Source organism: Macaca mulatta, chromosome 10 (genome assembly GCF_049350105.2).
Source record: "Macaca mulatta isolate MMU2019108-1 chromosome 10, T2T-MMU8v2.0, whole genome shotgun sequence".
Lineage (NCBI taxonomy): Eukaryota > Metazoa > Chordata > Mammalia > Primates > Cercopithecidae > Macaca > Macaca mulatta.
Window position 1 is genome coordinate 97,864,175 of NC_133415.1, and position 21,193 is coordinate 97,885,367.

The 21,193-nt window shown below is 36.5% G+C and overlaps 1 protein-coding gene across 1 annotated transcript in view; it reads left to right on the forward strand.

Moving 5' to 3' along the window:
* STK4 (serine/threonine kinase 4) overlaps positions 1–21,193 on the forward strand; it is a 107,659-nt gene that overhangs the window by 44,871 nt on the left and 41,595 nt on the right. The window contains 1 exon segment of the mRNA NM_001168677.1: positions 8,788–8,945. Coding sequence (NP_001162148.1) covers positions 8,788–8,945 — 158 coding nt within the window.

Sequence of the window (21,193 nt, forward strand, 5' to 3'; positions counted from 1 at the left end):
GAATATTTATGGCCATACACAGCTACTTGGATAGTAACCAGTGTAATTAAATGAGCTGATACATGTAAAGCACTTAGGTGCCTGGTAACAAAAACAAAACCCAGAACCATGCACTCATAACAAATGTTAGAAAAAAACAAACCCTGTGATAAGAATTGTACATTAAGGCATGTTATTCCAAGCCAGAGGAAAACATTTGCAGGAATACCAGAGTTTTTTGTTTTGTTTTGTTTTTTGTTTTCTTTTTTTCCTGCCAACATTCATGCAAGAAACAGAGAAAAAAAGGCAGGCTCTGCCCAGTTCTCTGGTTTGCACAGAATTAATTACGATTTAAGTAGAAAAGAGTCATTGTAGGAATTAAGGAAATAGTAGATTGACCATTGTGGTTTACTTAGTGACAGTCTGGAAAATGAAGGTTTGAAATTGAAGGTCATGAAGTTTAAGGTCTAGTAGATGGTCATTCCAGTGGAACAGTGGGCTTCAGTCTTTGGTCAAGCTTCTTCCCAGTTACGACTACCCAGGCATTATGTTGTACTTCATATGAATCCAGAAATAAGAGCAAATAGTAAAGGAAAGGTGTCTTGCTGCTTAAAAAAAAATTGAGTTACTGACATATAATTTACACACCATACAATTTATTCATTTAAAGTGTACAGTTTAATGGTTTTTAGTTTATTCACAGAGTTGTGCAACCATCACCACAATCTAATTTTTGAAGTTCTACATCTAATTTTTAAAGTTCTACTTTTTTTTTTTTTAAATTTGGAGACAGGATCTTGGTCTGTTGCCCAGGCTGAAGTGCATTGGCACGATCATAGCTTACTGCAGTCTTTAACTGGGCCCAAGTGATCCTTCTGCATTAGCCTCCTGAGTAGTTGGGACTACAGGTGTGCACCACTATGCCCGGCTAATTAAAACAAAAATTTTTTTTTTGTAGAGACAGGGTCTCACTATGTTGCTCAGGCTAGTCTCGAACTCGTGGCCTCAAGCCATCCTCGTGCCTTGGCCACCTGAAGTGCTGGGATTACAGGCATGAGCCACCATGCCTGGCCACTATTTTTAAATTGAGATATAATTATATGTCATAAAATTTGCCATTTTAAAGCACAGAATTCAGTGTTTTTTTAGGATATTAAGAAGGTGTTGCAACTTTAATCACTATTGAATTCAAGACATTTTTATCATCCCCTCAAAAAACTCTAATCCTTTTAGCAGTCACTTCTCATTCTCCTCTCACTTGATCTTAGCCAAAAGGCTGAGAAGCGATTCTCATTCTCCTCTCATCCCTGGGCAACCATTAATCTACTTTCTGTCTCTATAGATTTGCCTATTTTGGACATTTTATGTAAACGGAATCATATAACGTGGCCTTTTGAGAATGGCTTTTTCCATTTTGCATAATGTTTTTAAGGTTTATCCATGTTATAGCATGTATCAGTATTTCTTTTTGTTGCTGAATAGTATTCCACTGTATGGATATACTGCATTTAGTTTATCTGTTCATTAGCTGATGGACATTTGGGTGTTGATTCCTTTTGCTTTTACTAGCATTTTTCAAAGGAAAATAAATGGAAGATACAGTTGCTTATGAATTCACTGCTTTGTCTGTAGGCTTAGAGAGATCGTTCGTTTAGCTTGACAAATGCTGCTTACAAAGAAAAATAGGCCAGTCTTAGTATACGAATTCATGCATTTCCTGCATCAGATAAAGGAATCAGAGCAAGATGTGGTTATTTTCAAAGCTTGATTTCTCTCTTGAGTCCATTCTTTCTATGGCTTTAGGTTTCTTGTATTATCATTCAGCTGAACATCTTTATTTCTTGGGATACATCTGGAAAAATACACTAGCTCAAGTTAAAACAAAAAAACCCAACAGCCAGCTGAAGCCCTGGGGGACAGCATGGCCTTTCATCAGCTTGGAGTGATTATGCTTTTCAACCTGATAGACTGCTGTCCAGCACACTTGATCATCTATCTAGCTAAAGGGTACTGAAAGAAAAGTTCAAAGATAAGGTTACTGGGAAAATTACATTTCCCCACTCTTTCTGCACTTAGTTTGATGGCAGTCCTAACATGTCAAGAATCTTTATTTTGATTTTAGAGACTGTACAGTATGAGATATAGCTCACTAAACTTAAAACCTGACATTTGGCATTCAAATCCCATCCTTGTCGGTTACTAGCTTAGAGATCTTCTGCAAATTTCTCACTTGTAAAAGGGGCATAATAACACATATCTCAAAAGACTCTTTGAGGATTAAGTGATAATAGTACATTTTCGGGCACTTGGTAGATGCCTATTAAGTGTAAGGCTTTTCCTCCTCTGCTTTATATGGTGGTCATGCAGTTTGGATGAGACCGTTATGCAAAAGCACCTAGTAGAAAGCCTGAAATTTAGAAGGTATGTAGTGAATGTTTGTTGAATTTGAACCTAAGTTTCCAAATAATAGAACTGTTTTTGTAGATTTAGGGGTGTATGTTTAGGCGTGTGTGTGTGTATGTGTGTGTGTGTGTATGTTTATGTGTGAGAGAGAGAGATACTGAAACTATATCAGTTAGCTTTTGCTGCATTATAAACCACCCTAAAATTTAGTGGTTTAAAATAGCCATTTTATTTAACTTGATTCATGATTCTGTAGGTTGGCAGTTAGGTTGGTCTCAGGTAGGCAGGCAATTCTAGTCTGAGCTGGTTAGCTCTGCTCTGTGGTCAGCTGGTGCCATAACAGCGGGGGATGGCTGATTTGGGCCTCTCCACATAGTATTTCACCATCTAGCAGGCTCAGGTTTATTTATATTATGGTAAAATGTACAAGACTTTTTTTTTTTTTTTTGAGACAGGGTCTTGCTCTGTTACCCAGGCTGGAGTGCAGTTGTGTGATCATAGTTCACTGCAGCCTTGACCTCCTGGGCTCAGGTGATCCTCCTGCCTCAACCTCCCAAATATTTGAGACCACAGGTACATGCCACCACACCCAGCTAATTTTTTTAAAAAAAATATTATTTGTAGAGACCAGGTCTTGCTCTGTTGCCCAGGCCGGTCTCGAACTTCTGGGCTCAAGCAGTCTTCCCACCTTGGCCTCCAAAGTGGTGGGATTACAAGCATGAGCCACCATGCCTAGCCTACACAAGAATTTTTAAGTCTCTTCTTGCTATACATTTGCTGTTGTCTCAAAGACCAAAGCAGGTTAGATAACCAGGCCCAGAGTCATTGTGAAAGGGCATAAGGCGAGGATGAAGATACCAGGAGGAAAATGTGGCCATTTAAAAAAATAATTTATCTTAGATACTAATTGTGATAGGAATGCAAATCTGTTTACTGAGAGTTATTATCAGTCTATAAAATCAGACTTAGGACAGGTGCTGCAATTTAATGACAGTGTTATTCACAATAGGAATGCTGTCTTCTTCATATAAACTTAACATGTCGGTGAAGCACTCTCACACATAAGGAAAGAACCATTATGGTGGAGGCATTTAATTTCTGGAATAACTAAATGCAAGGATCAGCTAACTTTTTGAATGTCTGCTGTTTCTTGCCAGTTAAAATAGCTTCCCCTATCAGTCAGTTCATTCAATTTTTCACTTCAGTTCCATAAAATATTATTATCATCTGCATCTCTAGACATCTTTATTACAGTTTGAGCCACCTCTTCCATCTGTTAAACCACCAACAACAAAAAATCCAAAGAATCAGAGATATTCTTGTCACTAAAATATTTCTTGAGTCTCAACTACTTTTCACTTTGGTCTTTGCTTTATGCCTGTACACATCTAGTTGTAGCATGTTTTAGATTAGAGGCATCCAGTATCATAATCCTACTAGAGATAAGAACTTCTTCTTTTGAATAGTTATTAATAACTGAGTATAAATATGTTTTCATATGCTACTGCCAAGTCATAAAATCATGGAACTTTTCAAAGCTTCAGGGAACATTAGATGTAATCTAGCCCTGTGTCTTCTTTTTGCAGATTGGGAACCTGTGGTTTTACCAAGATCATATAGTCAGAACTGGAATCTAAATCTTTGAACTGCAGAATAGGGATTTACTTTCCTTTTTTTTTTTTTTTTTTTAATTGTGGTAAAATATACATAACATAAAACTTGAGGAGAGGGATTTTTCCATTCTTCTGTCTCCAAAATCAACTTTAGCTTTTTGGCAGTCTGATAAATGTAACATTTTAACTAAACATTTTGCTGTAATTAAATTTCTAATACATATGTGCATTTTACTTGCAGCTTATATCTAAATATGTGATTAGATAAAAAACTTCTCTTTTTATTTCACTTTAGTTTTTGGAAATTTGAATTCTAGTAAATGTCAGGTATAATCAGGTCCCTGGTATTGATATCAGAAGGTAAAAGCAAATATATTTTAGATAGACTTCCTTATTTGTGGATTTTCATTGTTGAAAGAGACAAAGAACAGTTGGTGTTTTAACTTCAAAAATTAGAAATTTTTAAGTGGTTTGGTAAGAAAGAAGAACTCAAATATGAGGAAGGCAGATGTTCTCACTTTTTCATCTGAACGGTGACAGAAGTTAGACAAATGATTATATTCTCGCTTAACAGACATTTCTTTGATTTTTATGACATGGTTTAGAATTAGACTACAGAAATGTTATCTTTAGTGTTTCATCATCCTTGTTTTAAAGATTCAATTTCTTAAGTCCACCTGTATTGCAACTGAAAGGAATTAATGAAGAACCATAGAAATATATTGTTGGATATAATACTTTTTAAACAAGAATGATGCCCTTATGGTTTTTGTAAATTCCATTGGAGAAAAAGTTTTAAATTACCTGTTATTTCTGTCCAGAAGTCACCATTTTTATTGATAAACTCAATTTAGTCATTTATCTGTGCATATATAAAGATGAATGGATGGATGGATAAATAGACACAAGTGACAGAAATAATGAAAAGAGAGAGGTGGGTGTGTGATATATGCAGCTTACTCTCAAATTTTAAGTGTGTATTTCCTAAGAAAGAAGATATCCTCTTTTGTTTGTATTTCCTACAAAGGAGATGCTCTTTTTTGTTACCACAATAAAGTGGTCAAAGAGTGATTTTTCCTTTTTATTTCTTGAGACCATGTCTCACTCTGTCTCCCAGGCTGGAGTGCAGTTGCATGATCATGGCTCACTGCAGACTTGACCTCCCAGCCTCCCAAGTAACTGGGACTACAGACATGTACCACCATGCCTGGCTAATTTTTTTTATTTTTAGTAGAGTCAAGGTCTCAACATGTTGCCCAGGCTGGTCTCAAATTCCTTAGCTCAAGGGATGCTCCTCTTTTGGCCTCCCAAAGTGCTGGGGTTACAGGGTGTGAACCACTGTGCCCAACGTAAATAGTAATGTTTCTAAAGAAGAGTTCTCGCTTCTCTCCCAAACCTCCTTCACTTTTAGATTATTGCTCTGATCTCTTATTGAGTGCATTCTTTTTGATGCTCAGAGTGTCCCAAACTTTACCAGTGAGGGCCCTTCAAGGTGGCTCCTGTATCCTTTTGATATGTCCCCATCAGTTTTTGAGTACTTGCTGGCCTTTTTTTTTTTTTTTTGGCACAAAAAATATTCCAGATTCAGGTCCATTTTGTAATTTTCCTGCCTTAGACTTGGAATCACCTGTTTTTCTTAAGTAATTCTAGTTCCTTTTAGCAGGAAATGGTATTTGGAAACCAATATCTGAGCCACTTACACGTGCTTATTTGTACTGGAGTGTCATTGCTCCAACGCCTTTTGATGAAGAAAGCTCAGAAATGTCTGTTTTTTTTTTTTTTTTTTTTGTAAATCATGAGGTCATAATACCTCAGTTCAAATACAACACAACAAGTTGCTGTGCCTTTCCCAATTTCACATTTTGATATTTAGATAGTGTCAGATCCCCTTCACAGGGATTATGCCATTTTGCATTCCAGGTCAGCAATGTGTGAGTGCCTGTGCCCCCACAGCCTTGCCAGCAGATAGTGTGTTTTCAAGCTTTTGAAGCTTTGCCAGTCTGAAATGTAAGAAATGGTCCCTCTAAGTAGTTTTAATTTGAATTTCTCCTATTATGAGTGAAGCTCAGCAATTTTTTCATGTTTAAGGACCCGTTGGATATCTTTGTGTGTTTTTTATCTTTTCAAGTCTTTAGTTTTCTTCTTTTCTTCTGTTGTCTTTCCCTTGATTTAAGAAGGTCTTGGGAGCTTATCTCCCTAACATATAAATAATTCTTAAAATGTTCTTTCTTTCTTTTTTCTTTTTCTTTTTTTTTTTTTTGAGGTGGAATCTTACTCTATTGCCCAGGCTGGAGTGCAATGGCATGATCTTGGCTCACTGCAACCTCCACCTCCTGGGTTCAAGTGATGCTCCCGCCTCAGCCTCCCAAGTTGCTGGGATTACAGGCTCCTGCCACCGCGCCCAGCTAATTTTTGTATTTTTAGTAGAGATGGGGTTTCACCATGTTGGCCAGGCCGGTCTCGAATTCCTGATCTCAGGTGATCCTCCTCGGCTTCCCAAAGTGTTGGGATTACAGGCGTGAGCCACCACGCCTGGCTAAAATTTTCTTTAAATAAAAAGAAAATTCTTTAAACCATTTTAATGGTATTTGCTTGTCATTTGTCTTCTGTCTTGGCTTATGAGGTTTGTGTGTGTGATTATTAATTTTTTAAAATTTGTGGTGTTTTCTTCACATAAAAGGTTTTTAACCATTTTTAAAATTATATCTGGATTTATATCATAGTTGGAAAGCCTTTTCCATACCAGGTTTTAAATGCATTCACACGTTTTGTTTCTAGTAAAGTTTTCCATTTTTTGCAATTAGATTTCTTATCCATTTGGAGTTTTCCAGGCTTAAGGTATGAGATATAGATTCAATTTAATCTTTTCTCAAATAGCTGTCCCATTATTCGGATAGCCATTTGGACTTTTTATTTTGTTTCTAAGCTTTATTCTGTTCAGCGGGTTGAGATATTTTGTATAAAAGTATACTGTGTATTATATATGCCAGCAGTTTGCAGCACTTTTGAAGTTGCTTGACTTTAGGGGGTTCTCTGAATACTTTTTTTTTTTTTAATGTGTAGGATTATGTGTAAGATTGCTGCAGAGTTGTCTCTGAGCCAGTCTTCTCCTTTGGTGGTCTGAGAGGAGGGGACTGAGCAAAAGAACATAGTTTCCCGACTCATTGGCAAATCCAATGCACCACCATTTTTACAAGTTTTATTTTGTTGTAGTTCCTGCAGAACTATATTATGAAGTAGTGCCTTAAATTTAATTTAAAAATGAAAACAAGCATGAAAAGTACCTAACATCATACCTAGAGCACACAAAACAAAACACTATATACTTGCTGATTGGTCCTAGCAAATAATGTATTTAATTCTTAATTAGTGAGGAGAAAACAGTGTAGTAGGAAGCCATTGGCAGTGTGTGGATGTGGGCAGATACGGGATTGGCTGCTGTTGATCTTAGCAATGGTGATAGTGAGAAAAATAACAAATGTTCTGAGAGGTAGGGCGGCTGGCCTGAAACTGGACTAGGAAGTGTCATGAAATAAGTAAGATTGCATAGACCAAGGGTGCCTGGAGAGAGACACTTGCTGTTCTTTATCTTCTAGATACCTTCTCATCTACTTCTTAAGGTGCTGAACCTTCTGGTTGTTTTTCCTGTTTACTGTGGGAAAGGGCCGCATAAACCCCTATGTTCATGGAAAGCAATGAAAAATACTTCCTGTATCTCCCTATATTAGAATACTAATCACAGGCACAAAGATACTTCAACCTTTGAAACAGGTACATTCAGCTAGCTTGATTTTTAAATCATGCCAGGTAAAATTATTATTTCTGCTCTTATTACTAGTAACTAATAGCTGCTGTATTCTGCTCTCTTAATGATTAGTGCTGCTGTGTAACTGCTGATGCTTTACTCCAGGATGATTTGAGGCCCAGTCTAAGTCCCCTTTTACCAATCTTCCCTGACCACACAGCTTGCAAGAACTGGGCACGTATAATTCTTGTAATCAGTTCTATTTATTTAATACCTGTTCAATACTATCTTCTTTAAAAAATGTTCATAAGAAGTAAATAAAATCACCAATAGTGCTGCTACCAGAGATGAACCCTGTTAACATTTTGGGTATTTCCCCCTAGTTTTGTTTTTCTCCTATATATGATTTTATAGAGTCAAAATCTTACTGTATATATAATACTGTATCCTGTTTTTTCCCTTAAGTTTATTGTAAGCCGTATGTAGATAGTATTTTTAAAGTTACATAATATTTCATAGAGTGGATTGTGATTTATTTAAGTTTTCTTTTTCATGTATATTTTTCTCATTATTCCAGTTAGATTATGAGATTATCAAAGTAAGTCACCCTACTGTATCATCCCCTCTTCCTACTTAAGTGCCTGTAGAGAATATTGTATATGATAGATGCTAAATAAATATTTTTGGTTGCTTCTGTTTCATTCTAAATATTATAGGGGCTATTTGCTATAGGAGACTCCAAATGTCTTATTTGCAGATTATCAGAATTATTGCATCACCCAAATCTTTCCATCTAGGAAAAGGGACCCCAGGGAAATTTATGAATGTATTTTAGGGGAAATCTTAACTCCTCTGAAATTCCATGAGAATTTTTTGAGCAAGCATTTGTGCGTTTTTCTCTAGTTTCACTAGATTCTTGAAGGAGTCCTTTATCTAACCGAAATATCCACTGATCCAGAGATTGTAGCCCATCTGGAGGTAGGTCTATTAAACTTATCTAAAATTTTAGAGAGTTTCTTTTCATTTTTCATTTTTCTTGGTTTTCAGGAAGGGATGAGACCATGCAGCCTGCAAAACCATCTTTTCTTGAATATTTTGAACAAAAAGAAAAGGAAAACCAGATCAACAGCTTTGGCAAGAGTGTACCTGGTCCACTGAAAAATTCTTCAGATTGGAAAATACCACAGGATGGAGACTACGAGTTTGTAAGTAGTGTTGGAAGTAAATGGTTATGTCTTTGGGGCAAGTTATTTGAAACATCACACATTCAATTACGTCATTTCACTGAAAGTGCCCAAGCATTTTCTTATGCATTTTGAGTCTCCTAAACTATCCCTGACAGTGTCTCCTGAGCTGAAGGACAATGTTTTGATTGATGTTTGAGCAGTTCTCTGGTCCCTGATTAGTGGCATCTTTTCTGCTTTCAAAATCCATATTCACTTTTTCTTTTTGTCCAGTTTGAAATTGTTCATGGTGAGAGAAGTATTCAATCATCAAATGAAATTGCAACTGTCTTTAATAGTTTATTTGGGGTTTTGATTTTATATTTAAGAATTAGATTGGAGGGTGATGCTGTTTTGTGGTGTCCTTGTTGTTTTGCTAACTATTCTCCTAATTTTAACCCTGCTGAAAGGATTATTCTCAGTTTTTTCAGAAGATGAATATGTAATTATTCCAGTTTCATATGAAAAACTGGATGCATTTTCCTTTCTCTACTGTGGAACATTTTCCCTCAACCATAGACACTTATTAATGTTCATAGGAATTTAAGGAGTAGAGCAATAAAAATTTTGGGAAAAAGTAAGCTAAGGAGTCTGCATTTTCTTCTTGACTATTACTAGTAAAGATTTTTCTCTTCAGGAACTTTTTATTTTTACATTCTTAAATTCTGAAGTTTGATCCTCATCTGTCATAATTCTGTTGTTTATAAAAGAGCTCAGATTGGGCATTGGGCTTGAACTCTGATAGACCTGTCTAGTTCTGGCTTTCCACTATACTGCTGACTGGCCTAGAGGAAATGATGCCATTCTTCTATAACTTAATTTCTACTTTTATAAAATGGCGGGAATGTTATAGTTTATACAACTAATGGTAGGGATCCTTTGAGGACCAGAATAACTCATCTGAGGCAAATTAACTGATTAGTCACTGAACCCATGATAGAATCCAGGTTCATTTGTTTTATTACCTGTTTGTTCATTTACTTACTTATCCAGTGTTGTTGTTGTTGTTGGTTTTTGTTTTTGTTTTTGTTTTTTTTTTGAATGTCATGTTTTTGACACTATTCTAGGGATGTAGTCATTAACAGAACAGCCAAAAATGCATCCCTCATGGAGGTTTCATTCTAGGCGAAGGAAAATAAGTATTTAGTGTGTCAAATGGTAGCAAGTATTGTAAAAAATACAAAGCAAAAGGGAGGTTAGGGGAGAGAGAGAGTGTGTGTGTGCGTATGTGTGTGTAGTTTTTTAAAAATAGAGTAGTCAAGGAAGTTCTCATTGGTAAGAAGATGAGAATTTGAACTATGTAAATATCCAGAGGAGAGATTTTTAGGCAGCGGGAATAGCAGATTCAAAGATCCTGAGGCAGAGACTTGGCTAGTGTGTTTACAGAACAACAAAGAAACAGTATGTTTTGGAATGGCATCAATAGGATGTGCAGCAGGAAATGATATCAGAGATATAATGGAGGGCGAGATAATGTAGGGCTTTTTATGTAATAAAAAGAACTTTAGCTTTTACTCTTGAGTGGAATGAAAGACTATTGGGAGGGGTGACTTGATCCTATTTATATTTAAAAGGTATTATTCTAGTTGCTATATTAATACATTATAGGAGAACTAGAATTTCTGAACACAGGTGCAGTGTTTTTATTTACTATTCAAAGGTGGCCAAATATGGGGCACATCTGCTACTATTCCCCTCTTCTAGGCCTTTGACACCCATCTTTTCCACTGAATCAGGGTTCAGCTTCAGAATCCTTAACACAGTGCACTAGGCTGCCACTGCTAATCAGAGTAGACCTTTGAAATTTGAATTATTGTGCATCTATTCCATGTTGCCTGTATAGTTGTCTTCAACATGTGCATAAGGACTGATTTCTCAGTTTATCCAGTCTTCAGGCAAAGATGTTTAACTACTGGGTACCAAATCACATCACCATTGTGACAGAATGTTTGAGAATCCTCAAATCTGTAGTACTTCTAAGCCCAGTTTCCTTGTTTTTAAATGTTACAGATTTTGAAAACCCAGTCACTTTAATCCTTTTTAATTTTTAAAAATCTTGTTTATGATATTTTTAGGGTACATGGAATATTTGAGTACCTGTTCATGATGTGTAGTGATCAAATCAGAGTAATTGGGATATCTATTACCTCAAACACTTTTCTTTGAGAACATTATAAATCTTCAGCCATTTTGAAGCATCCAATAAATTACTAACTATAATTTTCCTACTGTACTATTGAATACTAGAACTTATTCCTTCTCTCTGACTATATTTTTGTACCCCTTAACCAACTTCTCTTCATCCCGCTTTCACCTCTTTCCCAGCCACTGCTAACCATCATTCTTCACTCTGTCTCCATAGGATCCACTTTTTTAGCTCCTGCTTGAGTGAGAACATATGATATTTGTCTTTCTGTCTCTGGCTTATTGTAACTAACATAATGACCTTCAGTAATATCCATGTTGCAATAAAAGAAGCGACAACATTTCTTTCTCTTTTCTGGCTGGATAATATTCCATTGTTTGGATACCACATCTTCTTTATCTGTTTATCCATTGATGGACACTTAGGTTGATTCCATATCTTGGCTATTGTGAATAGTGTTGCAATAAATAGGAGAGTTTAGATATCTTGTTGATATATTGATTTCCTTTCTTTTGGATATACGCCCAGCAGTGGGATTGCTGGATCATATGGTAGATCTATTTTAGTTTTTTTGAGGAACCTCTATACTGTTTTTTATAATGGTTTTGTTACTTTACATTCCCACCAATGGCGTATGAACATTCCCCTTTCTCCACATCTTCACCAGCATTTGTTATTTCCTGTCTCGTTGATAATAGCCATTCTAACTAGGGTGAGATGATATCTCTCTCTCTCTCTTTTTTTTTTTTTTTTTTTTAAGAGACAGGGTCTTGCTTATTCTCCCAGGCTGGAGTGCAGTGGTGCAATCATAGGTCACTACAGTTTCAAACTCCTGGTCTGTAGTAATCCTCCCACCTCAGCCTTCTGAGTAGCTAGGACTACAGGTATAGACCACCATGCCTGGCTGGTTTTTAAATTTTTTGTAAAGATGAGGTCTGGAAATGTTGCCCCAGTTGCCCCAGCTCATCTGAAACTCCTGGCCTCAAATAATCCTCCTGCCCGGGCCTCCCAGAATGCTAGGGTTACAGATATGAGCCACTGCACTGGCTCTTTCATTGTGGTCTCAATTTGCATTTTCCTAATGATTAGTGATGTTGAGCATTTTTTCGCATACCTATTGCCCATTTGTATGTCTTCTTTTGAGAAATGTCTATTCAGGTCTTTTGTCCAACTTTAATTCTAATCATTATTCTTGGATCAGTAGTTTCAGCATATAAAGAATTTATTTCTCTTTGCCACAGTTTTCTCATACTACGATCATTGGCAGGAAACTTGTTTTGGTGGGCAAGCTACTTATACAGAGGAGCTTTAGTAGGTCTTTAGAGAAAGTACTTTTTATTTTGGAAGTAGATGACTTCTAGAGGGAGTGGGCCCATGGCACACAGTGACCAGGTTAGCACATTGCATGACTTGTATTACTCCTGAGACTTTCTTCTAAATCTGAGGTCATAAACTGGCAGGATCCAGCTCACAGACCTTTTTGTGTGTTCTATATGGTGTTTAAATTTTTAAAATTAATTGCTTATGTTAAAAACTTAAGAGATTTTACACAAAGTGTTGGATCTCCAGCTTATTTTGAAAATGTGAAAGATCTGGCTACAGTAACCTATATTATTGGTTAATGGTTGTCTGGAGCTGAGTGGTAGCTGCCCTCTTTAGCTATGACCTCTCTAATTCTTCACACTATTTGGCCTACTTCACTCATTCGTATTAACTGTCTGACGTGTCTGGCACTTAGGGGCATTTGATATTGGGACTCTTGCATTAAATTGTTTGGATTTATATGTGCTTGAGCCAGCCCATTCTGATATAACATTCTACTCTATTTGTACCTTCAGAGTGTCAAGATAATTTACTTATAAAAGTCTCTTACAAAAAAATGTCAAACTAAGAGATAAAAGAAAATTGAGATGCGAGATACATGAGCTGCTCTACCAACAAAGATCAAATGAAAACTGTCTTCATTGTTGATATTCTTGTTACATAGCTCTTACCTTGATCCCAAAGCAAGCATTTGAAATAATAGTCTAGAACAGTGGTTCTCAAAGTGGTCCCAGACCAGCAGTGTTAGCATCACCTAGAGACTGTTAGAAAGGCAGTTTTTCGGGCCTTACCCAGGCAGATTGAATAGGAATATCTAGGGACAGCACCCATTGGTGTTTTAACCTGTCCTCCTGGTGACTCTAACCCACTAAAGTTGTTTTAAAAGGTTTTTAGACTAGTATATCTTTATATACATTTCTTGTTTTCTTTTCTATTAGGTACTATAGAAATTCAGAGATAAGGATATATTTCTATTTTATTAACATTGTATGATTTTTAAATTTCCTTGTTATTCCCCTTTTGAGTTTCCTATACTCTTATTGGAGGTACCAAAGAAGCACATAAAATATGGAAAATGTATGTTTGTAAGTGACAGCTGGCAAATAAAGAGCTAGTCCTTTGAGTGAAGAAAGTTCTGAATGATCTCCTGAAAGCTTAACGAAGGATATGTGTCAGACTTGCTAACATGTTTCCCTTACAATCGCTTTTTGTTTTTTTGAGATGGAGTCTCACTCTGTCGCCCAGGCTAGAGTGCAGTGGCGCGATGATCTCAGCTCACTGCAACCTCCCCCTCCCGGGTTCAAGCACTTCTCTGCCTCAGCCTCCTGAGTAACTGGGATTACAGGTGCCTGCCACCACACCCAGCTAATTTTTGCATTTTTAGTAGAGACAGGGTTTTGCTCTCTTGGCCAGACTGCTCTTAAACACCTGACCTCGTGATCCACTCGCCTTGACCTCCCAAAGTGCTGGGATTACAGTGTGAGCCACGGCGCCCAGCCTCCCTCACAGTCTCTTACAGACTTTACGATTTCTAGACAGACAGTATTTAATTATGAAAAAAGATAATTCTGTTTCCTTCTATGAAGGGAATTGCTGTTTTCCAATGACCTTTTTGCCCAAAATGGCAAATAGGAAGTAATTTAATCAGGAGTAGCAGAATTTTATACTGACAAAAACTTCATATTTTCATCTGAAACTGAATATTTGTCCCATTTCTAAAAGTGAATTGCCTATTTGCCAAGTTTAGAAACCCCCCCCAAAGATTTCTAATAATGTTTAAGATACATAGTGATTAAAATATAAAAGGTGCTTGAAAATGCAATAGTCTCTAAAATTGGTATTTTCTATTCTATTAGCAGATCACATTTTTGGAAAAGAATGTAATATTTTATGAGAATTCAGACCTTCCCATTTTGCCATTCAGAAAGCCACAAAAGCTGGAAACTTAAATCCAGTTTGGCTCATGAATCTTCCAAAAGCACACTGTAATATTTTAGTTTAAGATAACCTGGGCTGGGTGCAGTGCCTCACACCTGTAATCCCAGCACTTTGGGAGGCCGAGGTGGAAGGGAGCTTGAAACCAGCCTGGCACATAGTGAGACCCCCATCTCTATTACAAAAATAAAAAAAAGAGATGGCCCAAATGCCAAAAGTGGTGAACAAAACAGACCAGGCCCATGTTCTCATGGAGTTTACAGTGAAGGAAATAGACTTTAAGCCAGTACCCTAGTAGATATCAGTTCAGGTAATAATAGCGAATTTTTTTTTTTTTTTAAAGCACAATAAAGAGATATTGTAAGAAAAGGCCTTGTGGAGAGACAGGACATTCAGCTGAGACATCAGTGAAGAGGGGAAGCAAGTCACGGGAAGGTAGAGGAAACAAGTACAGAGACTGTGAGACAGGTCATAGATTGTGTGTAGGGAAGGAAAGGAGTCCATTGTGGCTGGAGCCGAGTGACACATGGGATAGTAGTTTAAATGTAAATACATCAGTAATCACAGTAAATGTGAGTGCACTAAAATCTCCTATTAAAAGAGAAAGAGTTTGGATAAAAATAACAGTCAAATTCTGGCTAAATGCTGTTTATAAGTGATGTAATGAAAAGAAAATACAACCAAAAAGTTTAAAACAGAGGAATGGAAAAAGATACACTAGGCAAATACTCACTAAAATAAAGTAGGTGAAACAATATTGATACCAAATGAGGCCAAGCATGGTGACTCACGCCTGTAATCCCAGCACTTTGGGAGGCCGAGGCAGGCGGACCACGTGAGGTCAGGAGTTCGAGACCAGCCTGGCCAACGTGGTGAAACCCCGTCTCTACTAAAAGCACAAAAAATTAATTGGGCATGGTGGCACATGCACCTGTAGTCCAGCTACTCAGGCGGCTGAGGCAGGAGAATTGCTTGAACCCAGGAGGCGGAGGTTGCAGTGAGCTGAGATTGTGCCATTGCACTCCAGCCTGGGTAAGACAGCAAGACTTCATCTCAAAAAAAAAAAAAAAAAAAAAAAAAAAAAATTCAGATGAAATATAATTTAAGACAAAAGAATGTTACCTGGGAAGGATATGTTTTATACTATTGAAAGGTATACTTTATCTAGAAGATGTAAGTCATGTACCTATATGAAACATATATTTATCCCAAACTGATAGAAATACAAGGAGCAATGAGAATACTGCAATTATAGTTTCAAGAAGTTAATCAAGAAGACTTAAATATTCTTCTCCCCAAAACTGACATTTCAGTTAGACAAAAAACTAACACAATTAACATTGATAAAACAGAAAATAGACAAAATTTCTAATATATATGAAACTTTAAAAACATGGAATATTCGTAAAACAACTATGTTTTATTCTTTTTTTACCTTTATTTTAGGTTCAAGGGTACATGTGCAGGTTTGTTACACAGGTGAATTGTGTGTCATGGGGGTTTGGTATACAGATTATTTCATCACCCAGGTAATAAGCATAGTACCCCATAGGTAGTTTTTCGATCCTCACCCTCCTCCCACCCTCTGCCCTCAAGGAAGCCCTGATTTCTGTTGTTCTCTTCTTTGTGTCCATGTGTACTCAGTGTTGAGCTCCTACTTACAAGTGAGAACATGCTGTATTTGGTTTTCTGTCCTTGTGTTAGTTTGCTTAGGATAATGGCCTCCAGCTCATCTATGTTGCTGCAGAGGACATGATCTTGCTCGTTTCTGTGGCTGTGTAGTATACCATGTGAACATGCACCACATTTTCTTTAGTCTGTCATTGATGGGCATTTAGGTTAATTCCATGTTTTTGCTATTGTGAATAGTGCTGCAGCGAACACAACACATGCATGTGTCTTTATGGTAGAACAATTTCTGTGCCTTTGGTTATATACTCAATAATGGGATTGCTAGGTTGAATGGTAATTCTCTTTTAAGTTCTTTGAGAAATCGACACACTGCTTTCCACCATGATTGAACTAATTTACATTCCCACCAGCAGTGTATAAGTAATCCCTTTTCTCTGCAACCTCGCCAGCATCTGTTATTTTTTGATTTTCTAATAATAGCCATTCTGAATGGTATGAGATAGATCTCATTGTTTTTGATTTGCATTTTTCTAATGGTTAGTGATGTTGAATCTTTTTTTCACATGCTTATTGACCATGTGTATGTCTTATTTTGAGAAGTGTCTGTTCATGTCCTTTGCCCCTTTTTTAATGAGGTCATTTGCTTTTTACTTGTTAATTTGTTTAAGTTCCTTATAGATTCTGAATATTAGATCTTTCTTGGATGCGTAGTTTGCAGAAATTTTCTCCCATTTTGTAGGTTGTCTGTTTACTCTATTGAAAGTTTATTTTGCTGTTCAGAAGCTCTTTAGTTTAATTAGAACCTATTTGCCAATTTTAATTTCTGTTACAATTGCTTTTATTGTCTTCATCATGAAATCTTTGCCAGGTCCTATATCCAGAATGGTGTTTTCTAGGTTATCTTCTAGGGGTTTTATAGTTTTAGGTTTTACATTTAAGTCTTTAATTCATCTTGAGTTGATTTTTGTATACGGTTTAAGGAGGGGGATCCAGGTTCAGTCTTTTGCATATGGCTAGCCAGTTATCTCAGGATCATTTATTGAATAAGGAGTCCTTTCCCCATTGCTTGTGTTTGTCAGCTTTGAGTAACTATATTTTTTTTGTTTTTTGTTTTGAGACAGAGTCTTGCTCTGTTGCCCAGGCTGGAGTACTGCAGTGGCGTGATCTTGACTCATTGCAACCTCTGCCTCCTGGGTTCAAGTGATTCTCCTGCCTCAGCCTCCCGAATAGCTGAGATTACAGGCACCTGCTACCACTCCTGGCTAATTTTTGTATTTTTAGTAGAGATGGGGTTTCACCATGTTGGCCAGGCTGGTCTCGATCTCCTGACCTCAGGTGATCTACCCGCCTCAGCCTTTCAAAGTGCTGGGATTACAGGCATGAGCCACCATGCCCAGCCAGTGTTTGAAAGGGTTAAAAAAGAAATCTCAACAGAGAAATTATTCAGGCCACGTTAGCTGACTATAATGCAATAAAATTAGAAATTAACATTAATAAAGTAGTCAAAGCCACTTTATCCCACCTGGAGATACAAAAACATATTCCTAAATCTTACTTTAAAGAGAAAATAAAAATATAAATTATAAACAGTTTAGAAATGAATAATAAGAATTATACAAAATTCAAATCCCTGTAACTCAGAACCCGTGGGAGGCAGTAAACAATGGCACTTAGAAGAAGATTTATAGCCTTAAATGAATTTTCTTTTTAGAATACAAGAAAGATTATAAATAAGTTAAAAATAGGATAAAGATAAAAGCAGAATTTAATGAAATAGAAAACAAACCAGAAAGTTGAATGGTAAAAACCAATAGCAGGATATGTGAAAGGACCTGATATTTGTTAGATTTGATCAAGTTAAAAAGGAAGAGTGTGTCTATAAACTGCAGTAGGGGAAAGGCGAGAGAGAGAGTTACTAGAAACAGAATATGGCAGCGTGAACAGAGACTATCGTTTATAATTTTATATCATTAAATTTGAAAACTTAGATAAATAGATGTTTAAACATTATGCCATATTTACTTCCCATGTGGAAGTATACCTGCATAAAAATATGGAAGATACTTTTGAACAAGAAGAACAAGGTTGATCTTATTCTTCCAGAGATTAAAACATACCACAAAACCACAATAATGAAAGCATTGTGATGTTGGCATAAGAATAGAACATAGGCCAGGTGTGGTGGTTCACCCTGTAATCCCAGTACTTTGGGAGGCTAAGGTGGGAGGATCACTTGAACCCAGGAATTTGAGATCAGCCTAAGTATCATAGTGAGATCCCCATCTCTACAAAAAAAAAAAAAAAAGAAAAGAAAAAATTAGGTAGGCTTGGTGGTACATGCCTATAGTCTCAGCTACTTGAGAGGCTGAGGCAGGAGGATCTCCTGAGCCCAGGAGTTTGAGGCTGCAGTGAGCTAGGATTGCACCACTGTATACTACCCTGAGTGACAGATTGAGACCCCATGTCTTTAAAAAAAAAAAAAAAGTTACAGAGTAGGATTGAGAAACATGCCTATGTATGTATATGTGTGTGTGTATATATAGTATATATAAATTTTAAAAAATATATACACCTTTGTTGGATGCATAGTTTTCATATATGAGTGTATTATATAATGATAAACTACAAAATAATGCAAACTGTAAAATCTGTGTAAATTTAAAAAAACACAAATCATGCTACCATTTCTATGTCTATGCACATATACAGCTGCATAGATAAAAAAGACAGCTTCTAAAAATAACTTGAAAGTCATTACATGTGGAGAGAACTTTAGTTTAGCTGTCTTTACACACAGAGAGAATATATTACTATATTAATATATTACTTGCTTACCTTAAATAAATAGAGCGAGATACATTTTTAAACTTTCTATTGAGATTTTTCCTGGTTTTAGTCTAAATAAAGTTAACCAGGACTTACACAGATTAAGAGAACCACAATACTTTTCAGTCAGTTATCAACTTTGCAAGTATTGGTGATTATTAGCTTTCAGTATCCTTCGGTTTTAGAGTAAATTTCCTGTTTATTCAAATGAAGTTGCTTTCAGATTTCTTATGACTTCTTCTATAAAAAAAGTTGATAGTAACTGGCCCCCACATATTAATTCAATCTATATTTATTGAGGTTCTCTGTGTGTACTGTGTGTGAATCGATAAGACTACAAGCTCTTTTACAGCCTTCACTTTATCTTACCCGTCTTTGTATTCCTAACACCTAGCAATTGCCCGGCTTAGAGTTAGCACACCATTTTAAAATAAACTCAGACATAGTCTCTGAATTCATTCATTATTTAATTCAACTACTAATTGAATTAAACTCAAATATAGTCACTACCCTTAGAGAGTTTATGAGGTAGCGGAAAATAATCAAGTGATTTTGATACATTATACTAATGATAGCTTACATGTATTGAAAATTTACTATGTGCCAGGCATTACATATGTTACCTCATTCTCAGAACCATCCCATGAGGTAGGAATGTTGTTATTGCCATTTTAGGGGTAAAAAAAATAACTGAGGCTTAATAGGAAGAATAAGTTCAAGAGATTTATTGTACAACATGGTTACTAGTTAATAAACAATGTATTGTATTTTGAAAATCACTGAGAGAGTAGATTTTAAGTGTTCTCACTGCAAAGAAATTATAAGTATGTGAGGTAGCACACATGTAAATTAACTCAATTGAGCCATTTCACAATGTATGTACATACAGTATCTCCTTATGAGGTTCACTTTATGAGGTTTCAGTTACCCACTGCAGTCTGAAAATATTAAATGGAAAATTCTAGAAATAAACAGTTTCTAAGTTTTAAGTAGCATACCATTCTGAGTAACATGATGAAATCCTGTGCCATTGCGCATCATCCCGCCTGGGACATGAATCATCCCTTTGTCCAGCATATCTGTGCAGTACGTGGTACTCACTCCTAGTCACTTAGGAGCCGATTTGGTTATCAGATCACCTGTTGAGGTATAACAGTGCTTGTGTTCAGGTAACCCTTATTTTGCTTAATAGTGTCCCCAGAGTGCAAGAGTAGTGATGCTGGCAATTCCAGCTTGCCAAAGAGAAGATGTAAAGTGCTTCTTTTAAGAGAAAAGGTGAAAGTTCTTGACCAAAAATGAGGGGGGAAAAAACCATATGCTGAGGTTGCTAAGATCTATGGTAAGAACAAATCATCCATCCATGAAATTGTGAACAAATGTGAACCTTCCATCCATGAATTGTTGTTGTAGTTGTTCTATTTTATTATTAGTTATTAAGTTCTTAACTGTAATAACTTTATAAATAAAACGTCTTTATAGGTATTTACATATGGGAAAAAGCTTAATGTATAGGGTTTGGTACCATCCACAGTTTCAGGCATCCACTGGGGTTTTCAGAATGTATCCCCTGTGGATAATGGAGGGACTACTTTATTTCAAAACATCGTGTTGTATACAATAAATATGTACAATTTATATTTGTCAATTAAAAAAAAAAACCCTGACACTAAAAGGGGTGGTTGACTACAGTTATACGGTTAGTGATACAGTGAGGATTTTAACCAAAGCAGTTTGGCTCCAGAGCCCATCCTTTTAACCATCTGTACTGTGTAGCATTTTTCTAGGCTATTCTGGTAAGTTCTATCCATAAAGTACATAAAGAAGGGGCTGTAGGAGCCCAAAAGAGAGAGCAAGAACCCCAGGGAAGGCACCAATAAGTGTCATTGGAAGTGTGTTTTGAAAGATGAAGCGTGTTTTGAAAGATGAAGATACTAAGGAGTGTGGCATGGGGCCAAGGAAGTACTGAGTAATTGAGCTGGAGCATTACCAGTGTGGATGTGTGGGAAAAGTGAGGAAGGGAGAGAAGGAGAGAACTTCAGGTGAAGTAAATTAATGCCCAATGTACCCTTTTTTGCTGGAAATATTTAGTGCTCTTTTAGATTTTTCCTTGGTATATCAGAGAAATTAAAAATAGAGTCCTAATGCAGCACAGAGAGCTAATATCCATCTGAAGTTGTTTGATAATGGGTCCATCAGGATATAAAACCACCAAACCGTTAATTCAAAATTAATTTGATAAAAGTAACAGAACCTGAACAAAATTGATTGTTTGGATTCCCTGGATAGTTGTAAGCCATTCACATGGCTTTTTGTGGTAGGGAAGGATACATTTTAGCCCTGAGGTTTTCCCAGGAGGCCGATAACAACC